The sequence below is a fragment of the Lampetra planeri genome, chromosome 17, assembly GCF_965212315.1.
Source record: "Lampetra planeri chromosome 17, kcLamPlan1.2.h2, whole genome shotgun sequence".
Lineage (NCBI taxonomy): Eukaryota > Metazoa > Chordata > Hyperoartia > Petromyzontiformes > Petromyzontidae > Lampetra > Lampetra planeri.
The window spans coordinates 7,269,914-7,289,498 of NC_136123.1; the positions used below are offsets into that span (position 1 = coordinate 7,269,914).

At 42.4% G+C, this 19,585-nt stretch overlaps 1 protein-coding gene across 1 annotated transcript in view; it reads left to right on the plus strand.

Moving 5' to 3' along the window:
* The window catches only part of LOC144723330 (FH1/FH2 domain-containing protein 3-like), a 179,033-nt gene that overhangs the window by 23,161 nt on the left and 136,287 nt on the right, over positions 1 to 19,585 (plus strand). The window contains exon 3 of the mRNA XM_078602034.1: positions 16,309 to 16,373. Coding sequence (XP_078458160.1) covers positions 16,309 to 16,373 — 65 coding nt within the window. The remainder of the gene's footprint in view (positions 1 to 16,308; positions 16,374 to 19,585) is intronic.

The window sequence follows — 19,585 nt, forward strand, 5'->3', positions numbered from 1 at the left end:
CAAGACCAGATCCTAGTCGTCAACTGTTTCTGTAACGCTCACTGAATGTGTATTCTATATTTCAAATGAACGTAATTACATATCATTTTTATTTTACTTTTATTAATTTTATTTTTTCCTACGTGACTTTACCGAAAAAACCTAAGAGTATTACATATCATGTTTGGGCTGTGTATGTCATTGGACATATATTTTAATGCCTGACTGAATTATCGATGAATTTGTCACTTGCTATTCTGACTATTTATCTCTCAGCTTCTCTGCCCAAGGGCAGGTCCATTGCTAAAGCTCTCCCAATAACCATCTGACCCCATGTCCCCCTTCAACTCACATCACCACACTCCATACCAGGGTTTTTGAGCCACAACACCACACTCAGCTCTAGGGTCCTACAGCAACAACACCACACTCAGCACCAGCGTTTTTTATGGAGCCCTAGCAATTTGTAGAGCAAATTACGTTTTTTCGTGGCTTAATTGACTCAAAGACTAATTTTTCCAAGTTGTTATTAAGTAACACATAACATGCAATGCTGGCTTGCTATGTAATTGCTTGTTTGTGTGTATGTATGCGTGGGTAGCAGATGGCTGTGGATAATGCACTCCAGTGATTGTTTTGGGCTTAGCTATGGGGTGAGGTTCCAGACATAATTTAAACGTCCCTGCCCAGTAAGCCTCGTTACGCATGTGTCAGAGGTGGCTTGTGACACATTGCAACCCGCCCGTGATCCAAAACAGCTTAAAAGCACGCAAAGCAATCGTTTTTGAGTGTCACATTTCGGAGTTGTGTATGTTGCATATACTGTACAATGCATTGGCTACAATTATAATCTGAATCATTATAGAGTATTATGCACGGTACCATTATATATGCATAGAAATAGAAAACCTTTCCCAGTTACTAAAAACTATTTTTTATTTGACCGGGTAAAGCTTACTGATCTCTATTGCTTTTTTCAGAAGCAGCTAGGCCACAACTGATAGCTCAAAAAAACTGGTTTATCACCACGTCGAAATGTAAAGCAGCCAAATACTCTAAACGCACATTTAATCTAATTGCGGAGGGGGAAAACTGAAGGACCCGGAGAAAAATCCACGTTACCACGGGGAGAACATGCAAACTCCAAATATACAGGCGTCAGGGTTGGGTTCGAACCCACAACCTCCTCCATAGCAGGCAATAGCGATAAAATCTCGCCTCCGCAGCAGCATCAACAAGTTCGACTTGTCCATGTGGTTGGTTGCCCTCTACATTGTCCATCATTCTGTTTCCATGATCTTGGACATATTGGAGAGAGGTCTGTGATTAAATCCCTTGACATTTATAAAGTATTTCGATTTAAAGCTTTCGTGACTGCAGCGATTCATCTTCTTGGTTCTTTCGGTAAAGTCACGTAGAAGGGAAATAATAAAATAATAAGAATAAAACATAAAAAGACGCTGTCTTTCCGACAGACCTGTTCTTCACCTGAGGACGGCTGCTTGTGTTGTGGCCGAAACGTCGTGAGAATTATTTTATTATGTTTTATTTTTATTATTTTATTACTTCCCTTTTACGTGACTTTACCGAAAGAACCAAGAAGATGAATCCCTGCAGTCACGAAAGCTTTAAATCGAAATTTAAGATTTGTAAAGTATTTGATTGTGGATGGTATTGCACACGACAAACTGCCATCATCTGGTGTCCACTCTAATCTGCAGGCGTGGAATTCCTTTTAGCTTCTCAAACTGAAAGGTCAACTCATGCATTATCTCTTGTGTTCTTAAAGTATCTATGTTGTCTCCAACACGATTTGTTCTCTTTGTTCATGACTTATGATCTTTCACCCACAATGCGATCCACTCCTTTTGCAGATGATAGTCGACTTCATACCTCATACCCATTTAAATGACAAGCTCAAAGTAGTGTGCATTTTGTCTGCCTAATCCACAGATACTTTAATGTCAATCACCACCAATGGCTTAAAAACAATCCTTTAGATGGTGACTGCTTACGATACCACTCACCTCTTATGTAAGCCATGGCTGGAATTATAACTCAGATCCCCAGGTTTATTGCACCCTTACGATCAGTGTGGTTAAAATAACCCTACTGACCAAAAGGCACGGGGTGGCCTTTATCAATCAGTAATTTGATATAAGGTTGTAAAATCTTATAATTATCATGTTACTTTTAGCGTTCAGTTGGAGCACATACCACTATGGCCCTCTCTGCGCTAAGGTTGTGTGTGTCCCGTGCACAGATTGCACATCACAGCACATAGATTACATTTTTCAATGTTTCAAAATTCCAGGTGTGGCCCTATTGTAGTTAATTGTAATATAATGCTCCGCAGTAAATATGTCAACTGCTTTCTATTCTCCGCACCTGATGTGAGTAATGGAAAGAATACGTGGCGGGTTACATGCGGAAGCTGAACTCTTAGTACGCAACTCTTGTATAAATGTCCACACACACAGTTAAATGTACCATATATATGTGGTCTACGATATGTGTGCAGTCCATCAACGCGAGAGGTGAAACAATGCATTGATTCTCTAATTAATATCGGTTTTTTAAGCTCGTGATACATGCATTGAAGCACGCGCTTAAGAATCTGATGCATTTCGATTCGTCTGTATGTTTTAGACGGAGTGGTGGCAAAGCAATTTGTGCAATGTGCTAACGAACCTGGCGGCTAACACCAACGGCACGCAACGTCTAGACCAGTCCTAGGCCTCCCCTTCATCACCAACTCGCACTCATCAGCACATTGATGTACGGTCTAACAAACAATGGCCCACACAGCACGGGGAGCCCTTCATCCAGCAGTGGATTAATAAATAGCCGTAAATAATGTAATATATATTGTATGCAATGGGTTCGCATCAACGACGAATCCCCAAACGTCCACTGAAATACAACCATCAATCCTGACGATTTATCAAATCGCAGGAGGGCGAGGTGAGAATTATTCGCAGCCCTAACAATTTCTGTCACACACTGCGACGTATTCCATTCTCTGTCAGACACTTCCAGACATCCGGACAGATTACTAGTTTTCTTGGTCTGTCGGGCTTGAATGCAGGTCAGCAAGCAAGTCTGGATTATATGACGATTTAGCCCCATTGTGAATGTTCACTTGTGGTCTTCAGCATCTGCTATATACCCACCACACCTTTGAAAGCAGTTTTTGGAGTGATTAATTCATTAATTTTCTCCCTTTGGTGTCAAGACATGTTTGCAACTCAGCACTATAGAATGTATATATATGTAAAAATAAACTCTTAATTGAGATAGACATTTATATTCTTGGTTCTTTCTAATTGCACGTAGAAGGGAAATAATAAAATAATAAAAATAAACTAAATACAATTATTGTTTATTTATTATGTTTAAGTCACGTAGAAGGGAAATAATAAAATAATAAAAATAAATATTATTATGCTTATTTATTATGTTGATTATTTTATTATTTCCCTTATACGTGACTATACCGAGAGAACCAAGCATATGAATCCATGCAGTCACGAAAGCTTTAAATCGAAATTTGAGTTAGACATTGCTTGTAGTGGCAAGCCATTATTATTCTTCTTTTATACGGCTGATGTAGACGCAGAGCAACAACGAGACAGCCTGCGTCAAGATCAGCGGAGTGGTGTATCATCATCATCATCACTGTGATATCTCCTTCGTATTTGTGGATTGGGACATTGCGTCGTTATACGCTGCACGGTCTGTTCTGGATGCCCACAATCGCACACTGGAGGGTTTTTAATTTTCCATTTCGGCATCAGGTATTCGCATCTGCCATAGTTTGTGCAGATGCAGATTAGGGTGGACCATGAGCTTCGTGGAAGATCAAACCCAGGGATATTCTGCGTTGCGACGCCACTTATGATGTTTATGCCAGATGATAAAATACCGTTCTGGTAGTTAAACAGATGCCTTGTTAGAATGTTGTGTGCCGACAACCTTCCACATTGGGGAAGGGAACAGTTCACTGCCAGTACGTGCGCTGATGAATCAGAATGCTCGCACATGCACTCATGTATACAGTACTGTGATTATAAAGCAGTATGTTCTCTTACAAGGTTTGCATTTCGCCTACCGATGTAGTTTTACAGCTGGATTAAACAGATCGAATTCAAATAAGAATGTAACTCTACACTGTCCGAATTTAATCGAAAGCTCACCTTTGTGTGTGGATAATCCTTGGTATCTGCACATGTCTGACACAAGGTGGTGTTTGCATGGGCATAGCAGCAAACATATATGGTTGCCACATTTTCGACTATAGACCAAACCCAAATATATTTCTCAGTCAGCCCAAGTCTAACAAAACGGTTCCATTTACTGTGATAAAAGTTCTACACAATACCGGTACCAGATCTCGGTACGAATCAATTCCTGCCTGCCGAACAATTCCTGGGCTGTCCTAGTCAAGCCCGAACCGGTGGCAATCCATGCCCGTGTGTGAGTTGAAATTCTGGACACGTGGAGGTGGTGTGGGGGGAGTGTGGATGGTGATGGAGGGTGCTGGAGTTGGGTTGTACTTTTCTCACGTTGCTTGAAACAATATGAGCCTCGCTTATTGGGTCACGCGCAGCCACCAAAGACTTATACTTTGTTCAAGTTAAATAGTGCAGGCTTAACATGTTAAGTTATGTACGTACACATTTTCATCCAATTTGCAACACTTAAATGGGGTTCGACTGTAAATCACAACTGAATTGTGCCTTATGTAACAGAGCAATTGGTAAAGTTCAATTTGTTGTTTATTTAAGATAACTTAAATCTACATTTGTACATTCTGTATTGTATATTCAAAGGCGTTTGTCATCATAAATTATAATTTATGGCAATACAAAAGTTAGTTAATATTTAACCCACCCCTAGAATAAATATTACACCCTGCACATTATTTCAGGACGGCATTTATAAAGCCACCGCAACTGAATTAGGCATTGTTTACAAAATAGCACTGTTTTCAAAGTTAAATGTTTCATTGGCACAATATTAAATCTACAATAACTAAGAATATCAAAGATATGTCGTGGAACTACAGCATTTGATAATATAATCATTAAAATTAATGTTGACTTACTGGGTTTTTCAGAAGCATATTAACAAACCAGACTCAAACGCTAAAGTGATTCTTACGGATGGAAAATAATAATTTACCGTCGTTGTGAGAATGTTAATAACAAAATAAGCAATGCCTGCTTTCCATAGCTGTTTGTCCATATAAAAAAAAATTACACAACTTCTCAGCTGCACCGCCTTGCTAAGAATAGAACAGGCTTGGGCATTTGTTTAGCAACGAGGTGATCCGAACTAAGTAAGCAAAAGAGCGGTGCACAATGAGTGAAACGATATCGCAGTGTAAATACACAGTCTGTTACTGCTAGCTAGCTCGCGTCCCTTGACTACTACGCGTAACCACAACTCTGGCGTGCTGTTAAAACCAAGTGCAAGCTTGCCAGTGGGTTCATTTGTTTGATTGCGAACGGAAGACCAAACACTGTTTATTTTCCTCAGACATTCCAGTTGAGTTTGTCATGATACTAGGAGACAACACATGATGCGTCATTGGCCGACTGCAGTGTTGGTGACCTGAAACTTCAAAGATCCAATCTCACCTGTTTGCAAGCAACTTAACTCGGTGGAGGAAGTGAACGAGCCTCACTGGCCGTGCTGTATTTGAAGTGGCAATTGAGCTCAGGTTACCTAAGAGCCAGCAATTGCGCTGATGTATCGTTGACGAGTATATATTGCGGTGAGAGCGCTTGATTCACAATGAGAATGCCGCAGGTTCAATCCCCTAGTGAAGAATCATTTCTGATTGTCACCTCCCTTGGGTAAATGAAATGAGTACCACTTTGAGCGTTCTCACTCGTGGTCACTCTATGTAGGAACTCTTCTCGGTCATGGGAAAGTTGGATTTCTACCACTGACTTAGGGCCGCCAACTTATATGAAATACATTCCAGTTCTCACCTGAACAGGAAAACTATTTGGCTTCGGCTTGACCTTCACTGTTGTGGTTACGAATTAGTTCAACAGGTTTTTGATGAGAGTGGCAATGTGGTCATGTTAAATGTGCTTTGCGGATCACTTTCCGTGCTTTCTACCGGGGGCTTCAAAATACCCAGGGTTACCCATGGCTAGTAAGTGTGTTCCAGCAATAATGCATTTTCATAAACGTCGCTCATTGTTAACTCCACACATTTTGAGGACTCGGTCTCATATAGGGGTGCCGCGGTGGTGAGATGTTAACTCCCTCACCTGGTATGGAGGAGGTTGTGGGTTTGATCATAAACCCTGACGCCTGTATATTTGGAGTTTGTATGTTCTCCTTTTGGTCGCGTGGATTTGTCTCTGGGTCCTCTGCTTTTTCCGTCCACATTTAGAAACACGCGTTTAGAGTATTCGGCTGCTATATACATTTACACATGATAAGCTACTTTGTTGAGCTATCATTGTGGCCAGGCCCTTCTGAAAAACAGCAATATACCTCAGTGGGCCTTAGCTGGTCAAAAATGACTTTCAACCCATCCTTGCCATATTCAACCACCACTCTGCAAATAAAGAAACGGCTCATACTCCTCGCACTCCTAAAATTTAAAATTTTCTCCCATCATCTCTTTTCTCAGGCATTCGAGTAACATAGTAGCTCTCTCAAAAACCTTAAAAAAGTTCAATTTGCCACTGACCGCTGGGTATCTTGGGCCTTTGCTCAGCAACTGAGATTAACAACGCATTGCTATCCATAAATGGTCCACTCTTCCCTTGACCTGTCCAGAGTGTGCCTTTGTGCTGCCCGTGACCCCTGCGTTATAACAGCATGCCTTGTAATTATCTGTCCATTGTGATTGTTCAGGGCAAGTCTAGCCCTGCGAAACAGTGCGTTATTGTCACAAAAAACTCTTTTGTATTTTGGAAAAGCACCAAGGTGAAACAGTTGAAGAGTCCAAGTACTGTACAATTTCTTACGTCATTGTTTCCCTATTTCTGTATCCTTTCTCACGTATTAATGTTTGTTCTTGAGTTCTACACAGCGGACAAAAAGTGTGTTGTGTATTATGCGGTTGGCTTGCTAACAATTGTGCATTTCCTACTATGGGGAACTCCACGCGTGCATTTCAATAGTTATTTGAAAATGTCGTGAACACCATTCGTAAATTTAGTTTGAGGTTAAATGCATAGTTTGGCATTGCGCAAGTCACACAAATCGCATTTTTGCAATCACTGAGAAAACACAGACAAGCTGGAGAGCAGCCAGACGGCGAGCTGGCACCAACAATTGTCCAAGTTCCGTGATCCTCGATATATTTAGATGTTTTCATACTGTTCAAGAGTGTTGATACGTGCGGGGGGGGGGGGGACAGAAGAGCACCTAGAGACAACGCACGTGTGTGAGGTCAAAACTCTAACCCGCTCAGAAGGAACAGATGGTATTAGACCACACTCTGCTTTACTGCATTCTACTGGCAGGGCAGGGAATGGCACCTCAAGGCCCAATTGGAAGGGAGTTTCACAACATTTGTGCGAACCACCAAACCTCGCTGCCTCCACAGTGCCGGGTTACAGGCCACGTGCACATCCACCACCCCCTGTGAATGTAGACATTGACTTATTTGATTACCGCAGCAAATCATGTAATTAGAGTAATGACATAACGCACTTTCTAATTAATAACGAGTCATGTGGAACCTTCTGTTATTTTGGAGAACCACAGTAGAATATGCATTCCTGGGTCAGTTATTGAGAGTGTATGAGGCTTAACACGATACATTAAAGAGGCAAACTAGAGCGGGATGGAGTGATTTTGGGAGGAAGAAAAAAAAATCTGAATTTGATCAGGAAACCCGACATAGCAATGGGCCTGCAGGTGACAGTTTTCAGTGCGCGTTGCCAGCACTGATGTGCGGATCTGTAACGTGGACACTGACAAATTAAACGGAGCAAAATATAAAAAAAGCGTACTGAAAGAGAATGGAGAAGGTGCATGCTACTTGGAATGACATTGCACGGAGAGGAACGCACGACACGTCGTGATTAAATTTATTCTATTTTTTAACTACGTGACTTTACCGAAAGAACCAAAGAGTATGGATCCCTGCAGTCACGACCGCACGTGTCGAGGGTAAACAACCCTAATTGGAGACGTGATATCGACCGTTAACAAACACGTGAAGTGGGCATGGGCGCGACACGTGGCGGCCCAACGGATGATGGAACGGTGGCCAAAGGAAAGAGCGCGGGCACCAAGAGGATGACCATCGCAAAGGTGAAGCGATGGTGAGATCAGGCGACGTGCAGGAGAGAGAGTGAGAGAGAGATCGAGTGTGGCATCACGCGCAGCAGCAGCATGAGGAACGTTGACGGCATGGAGAAGCATTCATCCAACAGTGGCTGACAATAATGGTGTCTGTTGATGATAATCATGTTGAGGTTATCTGGAAAGCAATGCGCTATAATGAAGGCTTTACCGCATTGAACACTTTAAACCGATTACACTGTAACTGCGTGCAATGCTGGACGGGCGCTATTCATTGTAAGGGACATCAAAATAAACACGTCCCTGTTTAAGACATCTACATTCTCACGCGAGGCGGGCACGTGGCCAAGTTTAAATCATTGGCTTGATATTTGTTACATTTGAGCCAGTCTGTTAACACGTAGTCTAGCGGCCAGATAGCACTGACCGTGGCCGTCTCTGAGACCCGGGGCTCAAACACATTTAAAAATGTTAGCGCCACATTTCTCAAAAGCTGCCCAAACTTGGTCAAGCACTGACCACGTGAGTGCTCGCTAGAGGAAATGATCAACACGTTTTGTCTGCTGCCACGCTTTGCTTCTCTATTTGTGTACCCTCATCTTGGTGCTTCATATATATTTGTTTTCAATTCACGTCAAAAGACATGTAAGGGCTATATTAACGATTCATATTCAGTCGATGTTATTTTCATCGCGTGTGCCTCTCTCTATTGCAGCGGCTTCCATAATTGTTATTGCAACATTCGCTTTCCGAGCTCACTTAACCCGATTAAGCTCAAAGCAATCTTGAGCGAAAAGTCCGTCGTACACAGACGTTGAATTAGGTCGTGAACTGTTTTAAGACACCCATCAGGAGAGGCTTTATGGGTGAACATTTGATCGATACACTGGACCACGTACAATTAATATCTCTTGTTGGGTCGTGGAGGGTCGATGACAATCATTTTGGCATAAAACTACCATGTCACCAAATCCAAAAACAAATACGTACCATTGCAATGGCTATGCAAACCTAGGCGTTTAGGTCTTCTATGTTGTGCAGGCAGGCCGTGGGGTTTAATGTTGCATGCTCTGTCTGCACTAAACATTTGCTGAAGAGTCGTTTTGATATTGTTAGCTCGGTTGCGAGACTTCACTCAGAAAATATGCTCCCTATCACCCCCCCCCCACTTCGAAATAGCCTCGAACCTATAATACATCTCAACCACAAATTCAATACTGACTTCTGATGTACGAACAGCGTGAAGATTTGTGATGTTGGAAAACATATGCGACAAAAACGCATTTTTTTTGGAGTGTGATCATTATTTAGATGCTTTGTGAGTTATTGAGGTGCAATAATTCTTCGTTATGCTTTATGTGTTGCACGCGTTTATTGGACGTTTATAAAATGATGCAAACAAGGCCACAAACAGGTTTTGGGTACAGGGTGCATTATTTGGTGGAAGAACAACTTCTCGTTACATGAGGTGACGGCGCTCAAAAAATAATCAAATGTGAAAGTCTTTCTGTTATGACCTTGAGCTTTGTTTCTTGTGAGCGTGACCAGAATTAGTTTACTTTGATTGCTGCCTTTAGGAACAAAAACTGTAGGGCATTGCAAAAATATATATAACAACACCAAGTTGAAGTTTCCATTTAATTCTAGATTTGAAGCTTTCGTGACTGCAAGGATTCATACTCTTAGTTCTTTCGGTAAAGTCACGTAGGTAAAAAATGAAATTAAAATTAATAAAATAAAACAATAAAAATCACGACGTTTCGGAGGCAACACAAGTCTCCGACTTGTGTTTGAAGTTTCCAGTTTAACTTGCAACTTTTTTTGTATCAGCCGTGGTGCGTTTCGTTAAACCCATAGGCTGTGATATCGATGCTAATGTTTGTTAGAATATTGTGATGGATCGTGATATCGCTTGTTACTGATTCGATCCAGTGACATATTTCGGTAGTTAAGAAGCTTGTTGGTGCACAATGGCTTGTGTTGGTCACAACAAAAGCATTAAATCAATGTTACCGCTCTCAGACGTGGCATATCACAGTCAGGCATTTTCCTTGTTGCATTGTTAAACAGGGCCTGCATATACTGATATGCATTACGGCTAGCTTCATGAAAAGTGCTTCATTGTCCCAGGCTAAATTGTTATACAAACATGGCTATTGGAAAATTCCAAAATGATGTTGGTGGTCAAATGTTAGTTATACGTTGTTTGTTTTATAATGGTGCTGTTTAGCGTTCATCATAGTTTATAGCGTTTTGGTGTCTGCTTGTGCGTTCCTTTGTGTGTGCATGTTGGAAGTAGGGGAACGGCAGTGTCGTGGTTAGTACATCGCGCCACGAACCCAGCGACCCGAGTTTGATTCCCTCTCGCGGCCAACACCAGTGACGATTATCTGAACCGGTCCTGGGAATCCCCTAGGTCGACTCGGCCTCAAATGAGTACCTGGTGCAAGTGTCTAAACATCGTCGCCGTGGAAACACAGATGCCCGGGCGTGGTGCTGGCCATCCACACCCTTCGTGTGCCGTGCCGGCCTTCATAGTAGGTGCTCACGAACAGCACTTGCCCTAACAGTCTGTTAAAGGCTATATGGGGGATCTTTGCCTTTGTTGGATGAAGGGATCGCTCGGTGCATCTGCGCCTAAGCTGTATAAGCACTTGCCCGGCTGTCAGCTACTTCTGGTCAAGAATGCAGAGAATGAGCTGAGATTAGCTGAGGGGCAGCAACCAGCAGCATATACAGTACAGTAACGACCATTCAGAAGCCCTCTCTGAAGAGCAGACTGAACGTTATACTTAGCCGAGAGCGGCGATATTATAATACCGTTGTGATTCATGAGCGTGCGCCAGCGTTTATTGCAAAGTTATTTCCGACATTTTTCATGCTAATATAATCCTTCTGTTCAAATATAGGCAGTGTTCTGTGATCACTGTGCACCTTTGTACTTCTGTTACCACCACTACTACTACCTGTGCGTAGGACCATATTATCCACAGCAGGAATTCACTTTGAAGGCAACTAATGCTAGAATGTCAAACAGGTTCTCATTTATGATCGACCATTGATGAAAACCGTGCCGAAACGGCCAATAGGGCATGCTGGGTGCCAACTCGTCTGTTCAACGTGACATAAATAGAATGAGGCCTCCGTATTAATAGCTTGTGCTTGCGAGCGTTTCTTTTGGGAGTTGGGCTGATGCCACTGAATTCTTTGCGACGGTCCCTTTAAACATTTTTATTATTATTTTATATTCCGGCGTGCCGTGTAAGCGTCTCGATGCGAAAAGAGTCCCGTCCTATAAACAGCACACAGGCGCGACGCACCGGCTTGCATTCTGATCAATGGTCCAAACAAACGCTAAATATGAGATTACTACAGCGGTATCACAGGCCGTGGAGTCATGCGGAGGCATTAATGGGTCGGCTACTAGCAGGGTGTCTCTTCTTGTCGGCCCGGAATCGTACATCGCATTCGATAACCATTTTCGCAATGAACTTTTCGATTAGCGAACTTGACATTGCGTAAAGCGCCGCTCTATTGATGCCGTTTCATTGTGACGTTTAAGTGGGGGTGCTGGGATGGGGGGTTAATGGTGCTGCTGTGTTCTTGATTTTGACCTGGGGACTCGTGAAGACGTGGCTCTGGGCAAAAGTAACAGACGAGTTATAAAGAAGTTTTGCGGTAATGCTGTGCCTCTGATACGTTCGTCACATGTGCAATGAGTTCAGTAGTCTCACTATGTTCGGCAATAACACTGCATATTCACTGAAGCAAAACCAACACAATAAATATATAACATTGGAAACACATTTGTAACCCATTAATACCCAGACCTGAGAGCACAAATACGGAACAGATGAAGAGTAGACATTTTTGCAGGTTCAGCAAGATTCGAAAAAGTAGGTTAAATAAATGGTATATTGAATTGCTTTAAAAAATGCCATATTACCAGAATTAATTGTAAAATAGTTATATGTATTAATGTTGCGTGCTGTGGATTGAAATGTAAACGTCTACGCCAACCGTTGACCACATTCCTGTGTTCCATACATTTTCACATATATAAACAAAGCTTACACTTACAGCCACTCATCAATACAATACTGGATGAGGGCCTCCCCATGCCATGATGGTCATTAGAATCTTTCACCATATTTAACCACACTGGTCAGCGCAAGTGGTGAACGTATGGCCCAGGGATAGTTCAGATGTCACTCTTCATTGACAAATGTATGTTTGTTGAACTTCTTTTGCACCGTACGTAGCTGACCGTGCTAATTGGAGGTGTGAGTAAATCAGAGGTGCCGTGGCCAGGAATCAAACTCGGATCACCAGGATTTCATAGTGGAGTGCACAAACCACTGCACCACCACTCCACCCCCTTTAAAAAAAAAAATATCGTGTTATATTTAAAAAAAAATCTCATCAAAATCCAGGTGTGTTAAGAGGAACACACATTTCTTGGGTGGATGTTTGACAAGGGGTGGGGCCAGCATGTCTGAAAATTATGAGCCGAGGTAGCACAGGATGGCTTTTGGCTACCTGCTCTGTGAGCAAAATATTTCACGTGAAATGTATTCCATGCAGGAAAGCAACTGACTCGTAGCCAAACGATCAGAATTCTGTGCATAAATCCAGCGATGGTATTTAATTAGTTGCGCCGCAGACGAAGCGGTACCGCTTTACCGTCATGCGCCGTCGATCTCGCGAGCTCGGTGCCTGTGCCATGGACGACATAGAAATATTGTTTGCCGAATATTTGCATGATTTATGCAGTATCAGTCTCGGCTCATGCGCCCCCCTCCCCCCAACCCCATTTGAAACACCTGCTTCAGTTGCTGCACGTGGCTAGTGGAAATGTGGAAGGTTAAAAGGTGATCGAAAAAAGCCATCCACTACTCCTTGCCTTCCTCCTTTTCTTCCAATAACAGCGATGGAGAATTGGTCCAAAATGGCCGTCACACCTGACCAAACAACAGTGGGATTAATGCGGCCTCCTCAGCAGCCACCGCACAAAATATATGAGCGGGCCATTTTAAATACCACGCTACGTTATGAAATATTTTTGCCATTCGGGGGAGCAATAATTCGTTTAATCGTTCATTCTCCGTGAGGATGACTTTGTCATTCAGCAGGGCATAAAAAGGAGCTTCATAGCAACAATCGCTTTTCTTTCTCCATTTTACTGTAGTGCAAATCGTGTTTATTGATGTCAATGTGTTTTATGTTGTAAAGCAAAGAAAGTGCGGATACAAAAACGCAAATTGGGGCCATGAACAGCATTGTCATATAACGAAATGCGCTTTTCGCAATATTTTCAATATGTTTTTTAATAATCGTGTATTTTTTTGCTGCATTTTTATTTATCTCAGTCAGCTCATCAGTCAGTTTATTTCGGGTAAGGCCCATTGAGCTCAGAGGTTCTTTTTCAATGGCGATCCGGCCAAAATCGTAATCGTTGGATTGTTTCTGCTCTCGGTTCACCACCCATTTTTTGTATGAGCAAATAAGAGATTAAACCACTGCACTTAGTTCCACCATTGTTATAGTGTTAAATTTCTGCAGTAATCCTTGAGTACAAGGGCCATTATTAACGTTTTTAGAGGGGATTATGGCAACTTGACAGGGTATACTTTACGCAAAAAAAAACCCCCCACATTAAAATCAGTGCAGGTCATCAATGTAATACAGGGCTTTTCCGCCAGATATAATTGTGCACACGAGGGTAGTTTTCTTTAAGAAAGCACTATTTTTTTCCACCATTTTTTCTTTATTGCAGAAGCAATAAAGCAAACTCCATTCCTCTGCTAAGAGGCCAAATTACAGCGCTGACAGTGGTAGAGGCGCAAGTGTTCTCAGGAGTGACATTTTTAGGAGCTATGATCCTATTTCACAGATTACAGGGATTAAGCTGGGTTGTGCTTCTCCACCTAAGCCACTTGCTCCTCAAGCCTACGCGTTCGTTCAAAGATGTTGTCCAATAATTGAGGCCCATCTGACAATCAATGTGATCTTTCAAAATTGTTGCGGGCAGCTATTGTGAAATGCTTTCGAGATAAGCCAAATTGTATTTATCGCCCATTGCATTTTGCCGAGGTGTTCATTTCTGATGCGTAGGGATTCACTGAGAAGTTATCGTGGCTCAGTCAAAGTACATTTCCTTATACATCTACTGTATAGATGCACACAGCTGGATTGCTATGGAAAACTGTTGAATCTCTACAACATTTCATACCAGCTTTGGAGTATTGAGAATGTGCTTTACCAGTTAGCCATTATCCATTGATGTTAATAGAATAGTAGTGTTAATAGTGTTAAGGTCCTCCAATAGTATGGCATTGAAATACACAAATAAGGAAGTGGATAAATAATGAATCAAACGATTACTTTACAACAATTTGTCAGTCCGCTGCTCAATTAAGGCTTCCACATAAACCAACACGCTCCGCTGGGCGAGGAACGTGGCTGGGAGGTGGGGAGATACCACGACGGGTTTGGATACTATGAGCCACTTGTGTTAGCCTCAGCTCGGTCTCAAACCCAGATCACTGGGTTCACACCACAGTCTGCTAACCACTGCGCCACTCAGCCTCCGTATCCACCATGATCTAGGGCACCACGGTGGTGAGATGTTAACTACCTCGCCTGGTATGCAGGAGGTCGAGGGTTCCCCGTAGTCACGTGGATTTTTCTTCGGGTCCTCGTTAGAAACGTACGTTTAGACTATTTGGCTGCTATAATTTTCCACGTGATAAGCCACTTCGTTAAGTTATCATTTGTGGCAAGGTCACTTCTGAAAAAGAGCGATATAGCTCAGTCGGCCATACCTGGTAAAATAAAAACAATATTTGAATAGTTTAGTTTAATAGTTTAGTTGCATCGTTTACCTGAAACTCGCACAATAGCGACTGCCAATGGACTGCATGACCATCGCGATGGCATAGGGATGACGATTATCTGTTACCATGGTGTGATGGAGAAAGCTACGGTATGACGTTCGAGTGAAATAAAGTGTTGTGTGCAGATAAAATGAAATAAATCGTGATAACCACTTCCACTGCTGGTAGGAAAAACCTAGCAATGAATACCAACATTGTATGAATAATGGATAAAGGACCCCCCTATATTTGTGGTCCTGATGGATGATAAAGCCAAGTGCTGCCAGGGAAAGCTTGTTTCTTGGCATGCTGCATTGGGGGGACTGTGTGACTTCGCACCATGCTCAGCTCGCATCATTCTTTCCTAGCAACACCTGGAACACACCAAGATACTTGCAGTTAGGTGACTTGACATTGGGAGGCCCTCCTCCCTGGGTACAGACGCAGGGATTGAACCCTCGCGACCGAGGTGGCAGCACCATTACCTGAGCCGGCACTGCGGAAATGAATGCGGCGGTATGAATACGTACACGGTACAGTAATACACATGTGGTAACAGTTTGGATGTGACCATTGCACACGTTTACATTTTTATTTATTATTTCATTTGGCCACGCTCTAATACGTTATTGGGGCAATGAAAACAACGTCGCTTTCTGTGTTGAATTGCCGTGCGTGGGAGTGTGGTCAGCAGGGCCTTATACTGAGCTGTGAATTATATTGATGTGCCCTTAAAGTCAGTGGATTCAATGGATGAATGGACACTGACGCAGCTTCAGGAATCTCAGTTGCCCCTGTATTGCTGATCGCTTGTGTTTGAAATGTTCCTTTTATTTTGTATCCAGCACAGAGTCTCGCTCTTTGCCCCTCTCTCTCCCCTCGCTCTCACTCGCTCGCTCGCACGCACGCTCACAGGCACGCTCACACTTTCACTTGCATCTCAAGAGGTGTTTTGTCCACCGTGTCCAAGGGAGATTTGGCTCGGGCGAAACAAAATCTTTTTGAAGTTGATTAAAAATCGGCTGCTTGGACTGTCCTTGACCCTACATCGTTGTTTTTTTTTCTAAGCTAAAGGAAGTTATTATGGGACGGAATAATTACATCGTGTGTCTGTCTTCTTTCCCTGTGCCCTCCATCCTATTTGCCCCACACCACTATCTATCGCTTGCAGGAGATCCAAGAAACAAAGTATCGTTTTGAGAACCCAGCTCTCGGTGCGGGTGAATGCATGCATCGGTATGTTGCCTACCGTTGGCATTAAGCACCCACACAAATGAAAGCATTGATACACACACACACGCTTGCAAATTCGTGTGCGCGTCATTAAATACAGTCACGCCGCTAAAGTAATGCAATCGCTTCCCTGTGAGCTTGGGGATATTGGTAGCCTGATATTGTGGACAGAAACTGACTTAGCAGTCTGTTATGTTTTGCGGCAGAAGTAGACACATGTTGTCATCTAAAGTCTGCATTGCATGTTTTGTGCATATGCCACATGTGTACGAAGGTTACGATGCAATTGAAACAAGTCACTCCAAAGTAATGTTAAGTTTTATTTAAACCTCACTTTGAAAGATATAACACAGCAGATATAATTCAGCAGATGCATTAAAAGGTAATGGATATTCGAGTATTTAATTAGCTCTGCTCAAAAATAGATTTCCTTCTGTTTGAACATACAGTACACTGCACATATGTGTGTATGCATGTGTTTTTAAAATGCCAGCCCTGCCTTTAATACCCATGCTGCAGATGACTCATTGCCCTTGTACATACTCACATTTCCTATATGAATTGTTGACTAATAATAATAGTTTATAACCCTGAGTTTATTTTCGCAAACTCTGGAACGTGATTGTGTGGTCATACATTCACTCTGTACGCTATGTGGCAACCGTTTAATCTCGCGTGTATATAAAAAAAAAGACTGGTGTTACCACGGCAGCTTACACACACACACAACTCACTCTGATCTCAGCCGTGGCACAAACTCAAGTAAACACGTTCAAAGCTGCGTATCGCGGTGGTTGCACGTTTCATATAATCTTTGCACTTAAAAGGCCGTGTCGCCTGCACTGTGAGATTTTTCAGTCTTCTTTCTGCGGGCAAGGTCTATGCCAGGGGTCGGCAACCTACGGCTCCGGAGCCGCATGCGGCTCTTTACGGGCTGCTTCTTGACGATATGTACGTATGTACAGTATGTACTCAGATGCATTGCGGCTCTTGAAATACTGAATTTTGTACCGAATTGGAAAGAAATGGCTCTTCTTGTTATTTTGGTTGCCGACCCCTGGTCTATGCCAACCAACTGTCACTAATGGATGTGGTAAATGCTATCATATTTGTTGTTGTTGTTGAATAGCCAACACATAATATACAGCTTCAGCATTTAGTCTTGCCTTTGGTGTGTAGGACAACATGATACATATACTGTGGTTTGAATTTCTTTTTTAATAAGTACCATTTATGGATTGTTTTGGGGGGAAATGTGCACGACAAGGGAATTATTACATTGCATGATTATGAGAGATGGTGACGACGGCTTGCGGAGGCCTTCATCCAGCAGTGGATTAATAATGACCGAGGATGATAAATAGAACAGATGCAAATTAAATAGATAACTAAAAAAAACATTATTTTCATGAGCAGGCTACAAATGTCCATATTTTTTAAATATATTTTTAAATGGACATAGTTTTAAAATCACTGCATACCATTTAATGGCAAATAAGCTGCAAGCGAATGATTCTATGCAATTAGAGAGTTATAATGAGGAACAAACTCTAAACCAAAGTGTAAATCAACTTCACACAGCAACAGTGGCAGCCATTAGAGATAAACAATTCTATATTAGCAAAGGGTAAGTTACGTATACCCATGCAACTCGATTCAAATAAGAAAGATTATTTATCCCATTATTTATTCAAGTCTTACTCGACAGTGAATGATGTGTATTTCTTCTGGCGGAGGTGTGATGCCAAAACACGTATATATGTTTTTAAAAATGTATTCACATTAGGTGACAAGAAGATTTTGCTCTGCAATTCCACATTAGTTTATCTTTTAAAAGTAATATTATTCCAAGGCTCATAAAAACAAATTTCAGTCACCACTGCTCATTGCTATTTTCACAATCAAATACCAAGCGGTATTCAATACTTTTATAACCCTATTTGCTGTGTTGTTTATAATTATAGCCCTTTATCACTCCAATGTTGTATGTTGAACTTCTTTTTCACCATACGTAGCCAACCCTACTAATCGGAGGTGCAGGGGAAGGACAACAAAATTAACACAAAAAGGAGTTCCAAAGAATTGAGTTTTGAATCTAGATTTAAAAGTGCATAGCTCCATACATTAGTATATTACTCTTACACAGATCATCGTCTCACCATGCAATAGATAAAGTCTTAATTCTACTGAGGTTCAGATGTAAGTGACTGTGTCTCAGCTGTAAAAACAGACACACCCCCCCCACCGTACCACAGGGTGCCTCGCCACTCTAAGACCTCACCGCGCAGGCCAGCATCTCCGTGTCCCCACAGCCTAAACACAGTCACACTCCCCGGGATAACTGTTTTCACAACTGGCTGCTACCGCCTGATGATGGGATGTTCCAAAGATTCACTCCCGTAGCCGGAACTAGGCAACTTTGGTATGAAGGGCATATTGCACATTAACTGGCAGGTTAATATGTGCCCATTCAAATGACCAACCAAAGAAAGGTTTTTGAATTTGACCTGCCCAAGTCGTAGCTCACTGATATCTGCTTTTCATTAACCTTTGAGCCAGGGCCAGGCAATTGGGATTGGTCAGTCCAAAGGGGTGGAATATTTTCCTTCACTCGGCGCACTTTGTGAAGTCGAGCCCTGCATCGTGACTCCCCTTAAAGGTGACGGTGTGATGTGGAGTGGCGGACAATCTACTGCACACCCCATGCTGCTGCTCCGATTAAGTAATGCGGTCGTGTTGAATGGTGTGTGCCAGCTGTCAGATGCAGATGTGTAGGAGACATGCTACATTTCTGAAAACTTGGCACTCTATGCCATGCACTTTTCAAGCATAAGTCATCGGAGAGTGGTTTTTAGATTAACGCCGCTTCGGATGGAAAAAAAAATCTCCAAACCAAAACAAATGAGAAAAGTGTAACTGCAGCCGTCCTTCTGCTCAATTCCTCTTGAATGATTCTTTATTGTCCTTCTGTCCTCACACTCGTCCCACGTGGCCACGTTGGGATGAATGCCAAGCCATCTCTGCTTTATTTAATATTCTGCACCGCAAAAAAGCGGGGCTAACGCTCCTTGGCCTTCCGAAGCAACAGGGGGAAAAGAGAAAAAAAACTGAAAGAAAGTGGAAAATAAAGACTCAGAAAAATGCAAAGCGTGGTGCTAGCTGCCCTGCTGAGCCTTTCAAAGAGAATGGGTGATCCAAAAACTGCAACCAACAAA